The sequence below is a fragment of the Helobdella robusta genome (assembly GCF_000326865.2).
Source record: "Helobdella robusta unplaced genomic scaffold HELROscaffold_7, whole genome shotgun sequence".
Lineage (NCBI taxonomy): Eukaryota > Metazoa > Annelida > Clitellata > Rhynchobdellida > Glossiphoniidae > Helobdella > Helobdella robusta.
The window spans coordinates 630,108-642,443 of NW_008705398.1; the positions used below are offsets into that span (position 1 = coordinate 630,108).

The 12,336-nt window shown below is 35.6% G+C and overlaps 1 protein-coding gene across 1 annotated transcript; it reads right to left on the bottom strand.

The window, feature by feature from the left end:
* Nucleotides 1-5,399: 5,399 nt before the first annotated feature.
* On the bottom strand, nucleotides 5,400-11,855 carry HELRODRAFT_69270 (hypothetical protein; the record flags this gene model as incomplete). The annotated part of the gene is made up of 13 exons (XM_009030552.1): nucleotides 5,400-5,558; nucleotides 5,811-5,987; nucleotides 6,589-6,657; nucleotides 6,818-6,890; nucleotides 7,337-7,515; nucleotides 7,652-7,796; nucleotides 8,314-8,444; nucleotides 8,910-9,133; nucleotides 9,430-9,698; nucleotides 10,136-10,269; nucleotides 10,476-10,650; nucleotides 10,804-11,057; nucleotides 11,607-11,855. Coding segments are annotated over 13 exons (2,238 nt in total), but the record flags the coding sequence as incomplete, so codon positions are not given.
* Between the last annotated feature and the right edge of the window lie 481 nt (nucleotides 11,856-12,336).

Genomic DNA, 12,336 nt, shown 5'->3' on the forward strand with positions numbered 1-12,336 from the left:
AGAGAAGAGAGAGAGAAGAAAGAGAGAGGAGTGTAGTGTAGTGGCAGCAGTACTATTATAGTATTATTATTATTTTTTAAAGAACTATTATTATTAAATAGATAAATTACATAAAAAAAACAAATTACTCAATAAATAAAATAAAAAATAAATAAATGAAGAAAAATAAAAAAAATAAGAATAAACAAATCCACTAACGAACGTCACCAACTTCATAGCAGCGTACAGAAAGTCCACAGCGTGTACGTCATAATGATGGTACGATGACGTCAGCGATGATGACGACCACGATGATGATGATGTTGGCGTAGTATAGGATGATGATGATGATGATAATGGTAGAGGCGTTGATGATGATGATGATGGCAGAGGTGATGTTGATGATGTCCTGGTTATAAACCAGAAAAGTTCGCCAATTGCTGTGATGGCTAACAGAATGGATAAAGTCTGCGAATGTCAGTGTGGTGTGTTTATGTGTGTGTGTGTGTGTGCGTGTATGTGTGCGCGAGAGAGAAGATGATAATGATGGCTAATAATAATAAGAATAATAATAGATTATCATTGTTATTGTTACTATTATTTCAACCCATTAGGATGGTGTATCTTTCGATTTTAAGTTTCACACCTTCAGCTGTGTATTATCAATAGTTATAAGACTAGTCTACACACACCTACATACATACTAACCGATTTAAGGATTGTTATTGTTATTATTCTTATGGTCGTCATCATCATCATTATCGTCATCATCACCACCATTGTCACCGTCATCATCATCACCATTATCATAATCATAATCATCACCATCATCGTCACCACCACCATCCTCATCATTATCATCATCATCATCACCACCATCGTCACCATCATCATCATCATAACCAACCACTTTAGCTAAATTTATCCTCGAGAAGGCACCCCATCTTGCATATGCAACTTTTTGCCCCAGGAAAGTTAGATATGCAAGTGAAACGAGCCAAAGGTACCCGCAAGGGACCCAAGTCAGAACGCTCCTTTGAAAGCAAATGCTGAAGTCAGGGTTAGGCGCGTTTACAGTTAGAGTAGAATTCTGAAATTAGAGGTTTTTTTTTTGTTTTGGCTGGTTGTATGTGTTTGTGTGTGTTGTTTATATTAGCCGTGTGTGTGTGTGTGTGTGCTATTGTGTATTTTAGTATATATTTGTTATTTGTGAGTGTGTGTGTGTATCAGCGTTATTCTCTTTCTATTAACATTCTATACTCATATTATTCTAATTGTTTCAAGTACATTTAAACAATGACGAACGGTTACTATTATTGCTATTTTAGTTATTATTATTATTAATGTTATTATTATTATTGTTATTATTATTATTGTTATTATTATTATTATTGTTGTTATTATTTTTGTTATTATTACTGTGTTATTACTGTCAGATGATTGCTATTGAATTGCTTCCACCATTCCTTCATCATCCATCATTACGTCATCTGCCCGCCATTATTTTTGTTGTCTCTAGTATTATTATTATTACCATTATTATTATTGTTATTGTTGTTATTCCTAACTAGCGGATAGATAGCCAAGTTGTCAGAACGCCTGACAGCCGCTTCACAATGCCCGGATTCAATTGCAAGAGAAATCTCAGACCTCTTATTACAAACACACGCATGAAACATAGTTCATTTCATTTGTTTTTGCGTCTATGGAACGTCGATCTAATTAAAGCGCTATACAAATGAATCATCATCATCATCACCATCGTTAATAATTAAGTTTATTATTTATAAATATTAATCATAATTAATATAATTATATTCCATTATAATTATTACTATCACCCACCCAAAAAGCATCGTACTGAGAGTGCCCACCGCATAATTTTTCCCACCATATCACGTGACTTTCCGACGACGATGACGTATTTATGAAGTCAGAGACCGCTGCTGCTGCTGCTGATGATGATGATGTTGTCATCGTCATCATGGTGTTGTTGTTGTTGATTTAACTGGAAAATTTCAGTAGAGTAAAATTTTTAGTTGTGTTTTTGGAGGTGGATGTTATCCCGAGATGATATTTTTAACTTTCAGCCGTGTGACAGTATGCTGCCATGCGTTATCATATTATAATTAAATTATAATATTATAAATTAAATTATAATATAATATTGCATATTATAATATTATATTATTTATTATATTATTTATTTATTATAACAATTCGAACTTAACAATATTTATCTTTTATCTCCCTTCCTTTATTTCTAAAATGAAAATTAACAACATCACCTATTTAAATTCTCTCTCTCTTTCTCTCTCTCTCACTATATATATATAATATTTCTATACTTATATTATATATATATATATTATATATATTATATTTATTATATTTCTTATTCACCAAATAAATGACTGGAAATTAAAAAAAAATATATATATATATATAGACATAAATATTAAAAGAACACAAACTAATGACAAGAGTAATTATATTTTAATCTCTGTCATTTTGTCTTTCTCTCTCTCTCTCTTCTCCCTTTCTCCCTCACCCCCCCCCTCTCTCCCTCTTTCTTTCAAAATTTTGACAGTAGAAACTAATTTAAATAGATACATTATTTTATTTATTTAATATTCAATTTAATTTATCTATTACTTTTGAAACACACACGAACAACATACAAACAAATAACCTTCACTCTTTTGGAGATAATCTGTTTAGTGCTGTCTTGGCGTGTAAAACATGTATATATAAACATGTATGTATGTATACACATGTATGTATGTATGTATGTACGCATGTATGTATGTTTGTATGTTTGTATGTATGTATGTATGTATGTATGTATGTATGTATGTATGTATGAATGTATGTATGTATGTATGTATGTATGTATGTATGTATGTATGTATGAATGTATGTATGTATGAATGTATGTATGTATGTATGTATGTATGTATGTATGTATGTATGTATGTATGTATGTATGAATGTATGTATGTATGTATGTATGTATGTATGTATGAATGTATGAATGTATGAATGTATGTATGTATGTATGTATGTTTGTATGTGTGTATGCATGCACATGTGTATGAGAATTGCACAATGTTATGAAATCGAATGCATGTTGAAGACTGCATGCCATATATTTATATGAAAAACAATGCATACATATCTTTGTATATGTTTATCTGTATGTGTTTGTTAGTAGTATATACAAATATATCCATACAAATACGTATATATATATATATATATATATGTGTGTGTTGTGTGATATATATATATATATATATATATATGTGTTGTGTGTGTGTGTGTGTATAATTCTGGCCTGATGGCTCAATAGTTAAAGGCGCCTGGTCTTGCTGCTGCAGTGACTAGGTTCGAATACAAAAAGATTCCAACCTCTAAACACGAAAAGAAGAGGATACAAAGTTACCTACCTATTGTCAATTATTTTTTTCTAAACTTTAGTTTAATTCCAGTAATGGCTTGCCTATGTTCAGTTAACTCAGATCTCAAATTCCTACATTCAACTAACTCAATCCCTAGCTTACCTATGTGTGTATGCATTTATGTATGTATTTGTATGTTCGTGTATTGTGTTGTACAGTTGTTTGTACGTTTGTGTATGTTATACGTACATGTGCGAATGTACAAATACAGATAGGTAGGATTAATTCGTATGTTGAGCTAATGGAACATATGTAGGTAAGTTAATTTAGTGAATATAGTTAAGTTAGGAACACTATTCTTTCATTCTTTCTTTCTAATTTATTTGTATTGTATTGTATAGTTTGGTTTGGTTTTTTGTTCAACACCAACAACAACAGCAGCAATCAAACACGACAATCAACACAACAAGTTCTTCCCGTCTGAGCTACCATGTCAACTAGTGGTATTTTTATGAAGTTTTTTTTTTCTTCTAAACTATTACTCATCGCGAGATCGAAAAAAGTGGTGATGATTAAAAGTGAATTTAATCGTTTAAAAAGCAAAAAATTAAATTAACAAATTAAATTATCAAAAAAAGGTGTCTTAATATAACTGAAATATGTACACCTATATATATATATATATATATATACATATGTATATGTATATGTATATATAAGTATATGTATATATATATATATATATATACAATATATAATTTTCTTTAAATAATAATCTAAACGTTCAAGATTAAAAAATTTAACAAATAAATTAAATTAATTGAAGTCTCTGTTTGTGGAAAAATTGAAACAAGAAGAAAGCTGGTTGGTTGATTGATTGGTTTATTGTTGGTTGATTGGCTAGTTGATTGTTGGTTGATTGTTTGGTTGGTTGATTGGTTTGATGAATAAACAAATTGTGAACTGTGAATTGATTGGTTGGTTGGTTGTTTGGCTGGTTGGTTGGTTGGTTGGTTGATTGATTGATTGATTGATTGATTGGTTTCATGATTGGTTTATTTATTGGTTTCAAAAGTGCACAGAATTACTTGAAAACTGATCGATCAGTTGAATGATTGGCAAACTAAATAAACGAATGATTGAAAAATAAAAATGAATAAATAAAAGAGTGAATGAATGATTTAATGAATGAATGAGTGAATGAAAGAATGAAGTGAATCTAATAATAAAATGCAGGTGCCAATAAAATCACAGTCTAAACGTGTCAGTGAGTTAACGTGTTGAAATAATTATTAAAAATATTAATAACCATCACCGTCATCATCATCATCATCATCATCATCATCATCATCATCATCATCATCATCATCACCACCATCATCATCATCACCATCATCATCCTCATCATCCTCATCATCCTCATTATCATCCTCATCATCATCCTCCTCATCATCATCATCCTCATCATCATCATCCTCCTCATCATCATCATCCTCATCATCATCATCCTCCTCATCATCATCCTCATCATCATCCTCATCATCATCATCATCATCCTCATCATCATCTCCGTACTCATCATCATCATCATCATGGAATTTCGGATGATTTTCTAGATTCTGATGGAAAATAATTTTCAGCCATCCTGGTCGATCGGCGCCTCTGGCGACAAAAAGTAAAAAAAATAAATAATTGAAATAATATTTTAATTTATTTTATTTATTTAAATAAATAATTTTCTCTTTTTTTATACTTATTTCTTTTTATTTTAAATTATCAATTTCTTTTTAGTGATTTCATTTAGGCCCCGCCCTTTTTTTCGATATAAATAATTTGATTGGCCGGTTGAAATTTAAAATTGACATGATTTGATTGACAGGACAATCTGACTTTTAAATGACTCGATGTTATTAGTTGAAATTGTAAAATTAGATTGATTTGATTGACTGGGCAGTTTCAAAGGAAACCTGATTTGATTGGCTGGCAATTTAAAAAACCCGATTTGATTGACCGCAAATTTCAGATAACCTGATTTGATTGGCTGGCAAATTCAAGCGCTCTCAGTTGATCCTCCTTCTTCCGCCTGTTCACTTCCGGAAGAAGATTGTCCAGCCAATACAAATCTCTCTGCGTGAACAAATAGTCCATCAACTTCCGGACAATGACCAATAGGACCAACTGAATGACGAACCGAGGAATGAAAGAGTTTGTAAATTATTAAATGAATAAAAGAACGAATGATCGAATGAATGAATGAATGAAAGAAAGAAAGAACGAATGAATGAATAATTGCATGAACGAACGAACGAACGGATAAATAGATAAATAATTAAATACCACCGTCGTCATCACAATCACCACCACCACCACCATCATCTTCGTCATCACCAACACGACCACTAACTACCACCACTATCACCACAACTTCACCATTAAGGGAAAGGCGATAGATGTCACTTTGAAGCTCTTAACAGCCCACATTAAAGCACTGCAGAGTAGCTGGATGAATGTAAACAAGTGCACATGACTTGTCTGCACATGACGGAGGTATATGTAGTCCGGCTGATACTTCAGGGGCATGAATAGGATGAGGATCCTGTCGATGTACTGTTATGTGATTGGTCGATGGTGAAAGTTAGTGTTATGTGATTGGTCGATGGTGAAAGTTAGTGTTATGTGATTGGTCGATGGCGAAAGTTAGTGTTATGTGATTGGTCGATGGTGAAAGTTAGTGTTATGTGATTGGTCGATGGTGAAAGTTAGTGTTATGTGATTGGTCGATGGCGAAAGTTAGTGTTATATGATTGGTCGATGGTGAAAGTTAGTGTTATGTGATTGGTCGATGGTGAAAGTTAGTGTTATGTGATTGGTCGATGGTGAAAGTTAGTGTTATGTGATTGGTCGATGGTGAAAGTTAGTGTTATGTGATTGGTCGATGGTGAAAGTTAGTGTTATGTGATTGGTCGATGGTGAATGTTAGCGTTATATGATTGGTCGATGGTGAAGGTTAGTGTTATATGATTGGTCGATGTTGAAGGTTAGTGTTATATGATTGGTCGATGTTGAAGGTTAGTGTTATATGATTGGTCGATGGTGAATGTTAGCGTTATATGATTGGTCGATGGTGAAGTTTAGTGTTATATGATTGGTCAAATGAACGAATGAACGGATGAAATAAAGAAATAAAAATTTGCCAAAAACAAAAAACCTCCACGCCATTCAGCGATGTGATACCCATGTACAAAAATACACCGTATAGAATCGGCATTGGAATGTACTGTGATGGATGGGGAAGATGACGACGACGATGATGATGATGACGATGATGATGACGACGATGAAATTATGAAGATAATAAAAATAACAATAATAATAACAACAACAACAATAATAATAATGATAATTAGTTTTAAAGTTATAGTTATTAATATTTTTACCTTCAGAAAGATGGCTCCGAAGATGGAGAGACCGATGAGCAGGTGGATGAATAAACCAGTCACGCGCTGTTCCCTGGTGATGATAACGATCATGAAAATGATGCTGATGATGATGGCAATGATGATGATGATGATTGTAATGGTTAAAAAAAAGCTGATGATAATTATGTTGAGGTTTGTAATGGTGCGAAAAAAATTTTTTGATCATGTCGTCATCATCATCTTTATCATCATCATCATCATTAACAACGACGTAATCATTATCACCACCACTACCATTATCATCATCACCACCACCATCACCAGCGTCATCATCATCGTCACCAACAACAACAACAACATCGTCATCAACAACACCATCATCGTCATTACAACCATTGTCCCCATCATCATCATCATGATCACCACCATCAGCAGAACCATCAAAACCACAAACATCATCACCACCACCAGAACCACAAACATCATCATCATCATCACCACCACCAGAACCACAAAAATCATCATCATCACCATCACCTGATCCCCAGCATTTTGGGGCTCTCGCCGGGGGCATTGACATCTGACTCCCTGACGAGACTTTTGACGTGCGAGATTGATCTGACCGTGGCCGCACAAAACCAGGGCAGGCCGAAAAAGGAGCAGAAGAGGACTTGAAATGATATGATCAGAAGGTCAAGGTGATATCCGTGACCTTTCTGGGGTGACGTCATTTGATTGGTCGATCAATCAATCAATCAATTAACTAATCAATCGATCAATCAATCGATCGATCAATCAATCAACTAATCAATCAATCAATTTATGAAAACGAGCCGACCAATCACAACAAACTTGTAGCTTGTTCTCCTTCCGGTTCACGATGACAGCTGTGATTTGCTGGTCTAAAAATAGCAATATGGTAGCTAAGCAGGCTGGGGCAATGGCGACAAAACACATCCACCAGGGCACGCAATCAAGGGGGTTTATGATCCAACTCCTTATGTAATTCATTTTGATTGGTCGGTCGGTGGAATGGTTGATTTTGATTGGTTGGTTGATTGATTGATTTTGATTGGTCGGTCGGTGGAATGGTTGATTTTGATTGGTTGGTTGATTGATTGATTTTGATTGGTTGGTCGGTTAATTAAAAAATTTGCATATTGGTTGATTGGTTAGTGGCTGATTGATTGATAAATGGAAGAATTAATTGATCGTTTGATTGATTGTTGGCTGAGTAATTTGTCAAATGTAAAGATGATAAATATTTAATTGGTTGAATGATTAAATGATTGATTGATTGAAAGATTGATTGAATGATTGATTGAATGATTTGAACGTACCAAACAGAAAATTTAATTGAATATTAGTTCAATTCTTAAAACCGCTAAATTAAAAATTTAAATATCTAACTAACCGACCAATCAGTCAATTAACCAACCAACCAACCAACCAACTAACCAACCAACCAACCAACCAGCCAACCTACCAACCAACCAACTTGCCAATCAACCAACCTATCGACCCTCGTTGTCTGAAATTTTGTAGGAACATCCAGTTTTGATGTATTCAAGCCCAGGAAATAATCAACAGCCGTCCAGAAAACCAGTGATAGGAAAACCGCGAAATCCGCTATCATGCTACGCAACTTTTTTTTTATAATTCAATTAAATTTTAATTGGTTAATTAACTAATTAACTGACTAGTTTTATAATTAATTAATTCATTAATTAATTCATTCACATGTTTATTCATCTTATTTGTTCATTTGTGTGTTTCTTCGTGAAAAAATATGACTTTCAGATATAAACAATCTGAAGCATTGTACGTAGAACCATTTCCAGGCAAAGACGCAAGGCACATAAATAAACACACTTACACACACACACACACACACACACACACACCTACCTACACAGACACACACAAACACATCTACACACCCCGCACACATCTACACACACATCTACACACACATCTACACACACACACAAAAACACACAAAGACGCAAAGCGTAAACAAACAAACACACACACCTATCTACACACACACCTGCACACACACACCTACACACACGCATGCACGTACACACACACACCGACACAAACTCACAAAAGTTGGAAAGTAGGTCGTTGACCGCATGTTCCTGAAGAAGATGGCCACCGCGAAAGTCCCGAACATCAACACACACGACAGCAAAAACACATCCGGGACCGAATTCGTCACGCTCTGGACGCACCCACTTCCGGTTAACGATCCGTTTAGGGATGTACAGTTTTTTTCCGATATGCACCGACGATTTACTTCGATGGAACCGGACGGCATGTAGCATTCGTCTCGGTAAAATGAGGAGGATAACAATGGCGGTGATGCAGTTCTATTGCTGGTGTTATAAAACGCTGCATGTGACGTCATCAATAAAGAAATAACAAATAATAATGTAAATAATAAAGAATAACAAAGTTTAATAATTATATGAATAATAATAGATAAAGGAAGTCATTTATGGTCTTCAGGCAAAAAACTTTATAGCAATTACAACAGGTTGAACACACAGGCACGAAAATACAAAGATAATAAATCGTCGTATCAAACGAACCGTTTCCGGTTTCGCTGCCGTCACCCGCCAAACCACTCGAATTTATTTTACACTCGCACGAATACCGAAACGGTTCCGATATTACGGACGTTCGGATCCGATTATCCGACCAGACGTCAAAGAGTTTGCTGACGGCTTCGTAGATGAAAATGACTGAAATCAGGACGGCGAAACTCTCCTCTGTGAACCTAGTGATGTACCTGATGATGTAGCTAAGATCGAAGGCCACCATCAGGAACATGATTATGAATATCCAGATCCCGATCCAGAACCGGAAGGGCATGAATGGGATTTTCATGTTCCTGGAGGGAGTATGACGTCATGATGATTTTGATGACGATGATGATGATGGTGATAAAATGTTGATGATGATGATGTGATGAAGAAGGTGATAGTGATGAGGATGATGATGATGAAGATGATGATGATGAAATGTTGATGATGATGATGTGATGAAGAAGGTGATAGTGATGAGGATGATGATGATGAAGATGATGATGATGAAATGTTGATGATGATGATGATGAAATGTTGATGATGATGGTGATGATGATGTGATGAAGATGATGATAATGATGTAATAAAGATGATGATGATGATGATAATGTGATGATGTCACGATGACGTCATGTTGATTCTGACGATGACGAAACAGAAAATTGAGATCCATCGAGTATGACGACGACGAAAAAAGACGGGCACGATGAAGATGATGATGATCAAAAACAGCAAGTCAAACCCGCAAATTTCAAAGACAATGGTTTCAAAGACGAGAAGGGGCCCTGTAGCCCCCACAATCGTCAGGGGCTGCCCTGAAAAGATGGCGTACGTTATCCCACAAAACGCCCCTGAGAGCAGCATCTCAATGGTTCCCTAGGTGGCAGATTTGTAGCATTATTTCTCATCCATTTCATTATTTGAATTTTGCCGTTACACAATTATTATCATCGTCGTCATCATCATCACCATCTTCTTCATCACCATCTTCTTCATCAACATCTTCTTCATCACCATCTTCTTCATCAACATCTTCTCCGGCAATAACATCATCATCACCATCTTCATCACCATCTCCTTACCATATATCCGTCAGTTTTTCCCGCCATGAGGCCCCCAAAGGTGACGATGGGTGTGATGCACGCGAAGTAGAGGAAGATGATGGACGCCAGGCACTGCACGCTTAGCCCGTCCGTAATATCACTCACGTAGAACGCCGACTTCCGCTTTATGTCTTTAGTTAGACCGCCGAATAATCTAGAAGTGAAAATTTTTGATTGGCTGGAGGTGGAAAAATTAAATTTAGGTGATTCTTATGGTTAAGGGGACGATTTGAGTTGCTGATGATGGGATGATGATGAAGATGACGATGATGGCAATGATAACGATGATTGCACCGCCAATACAAACTTATTTGTCTTGGCCAGCGAATCATCAACCTGTGTAACATCGGCTGCCAGGCTTTCAATCTTGGCCGCAGTGCGACCCGTGTCGTGTAACCTTTGACCTATCCTCTCCAAGGTCATGGTCACCGGTGGTGGTTCGAGTCTAGTCGTTGGGTCCCAGACAGACGGCGGCAGGATGGTCAGGTCGTCTAGGAATTCGTCTAGACCGACTTGGAAGTCTTGTTTGCTGGTGGCTTTGTAAGCCACTTCACAGAAAACCTTGTGGTTGTGGTTGTGACGACAACGACGACGATGATGATGATATTGAAAAATTTATGTAAAAAAGAAAAATAAATAAAATTAAGAATAAATAAAAACAAAATTCAGAGAATGTGAAAAAATGATTTAAAAATTTTGTTTTTGGGGTTAAGCGTGATGAAGACGAAAGATAAAATGCAGTAAGAAGAGAGAGTTAACATGGAGAATTAAAAAAATTTCTAGATAGAAAGAACGTTAAAAAGAAGATGATAAATGAGATGATGATGAAGGAGAGAGAGAGAGAGAGAAGATGATGATGATCATCACGACTCCACATGCTAGCAGCGGCAAATGTTTTATTCAAATGTGGCGATCATTTATAATGCATGGCGCTTTAATGTCACCAGTATCATCACCAAGAGTACTACTACTACAACTACTGCTGCTGCTGCTACTACTGCTATTACTTCTACTGCTGCTGCTACCACTACTGTTATTACTACTAGTATTCATTTATTTAAATTTATTCATCTTTTTTTTTCATTATTAGTAAAAAGTAGAAATACTCACCTTATCATTTAATAAGAGGGCCGTAGCCCTTCCCAGTTCACTCATCTGCCAGAGCGTTGATTGGTTGGCAACCCCGAGGGCGACGAATAGGAAGCGAGTAGGCAGGTCTACTTCGGTCGCGTCGTCCATTAGGATTGGCTGCGCAAACCGGAAGAGGAATGTGATTGGTTTGGGACCAAGGTCAGCCACGCCTACAAGAACGTTAGCCGTCTCTGCGTCAGGAGGTAGTTTCTGTTTCAGCTTTTTGTTTGGCTAGTAAAAATGAGATAATGATTGTTATAATAATAATAATAATAACAACAATAATAATAATAATAAGAAGAATGAGGAATATTCCATTAGCCACCTTTATAATTATACAATTAAAACCGTCGCATGTTTCGCTAATTTGATTAAATATTGCACAGCCGCAAGGTCACCTCATATTTCTCAAGGTTATCCGGAGTCACGTGCTTAGGGTAGGCCGTGTAAGTGTTCCAAAGGTCCTTGCCCTCTTTCTTCATAAAGCTTTTCCGCCTCTGGGAGTTCGCTCTCTCGATCTGCTTGCTCTGAATGTAACCTACGTGTCATTATTATTATTTTTATTATTGTTGTTATTGTTATTATTATTATTATAAAGTTTATGTTTCTATGTATGTGTGTGTACTTAAGTGTAAACGGGAACATACATATAAATACACACACATGTACAATTGTACATAAACAATGCAGTACTAATACAACAGAATAC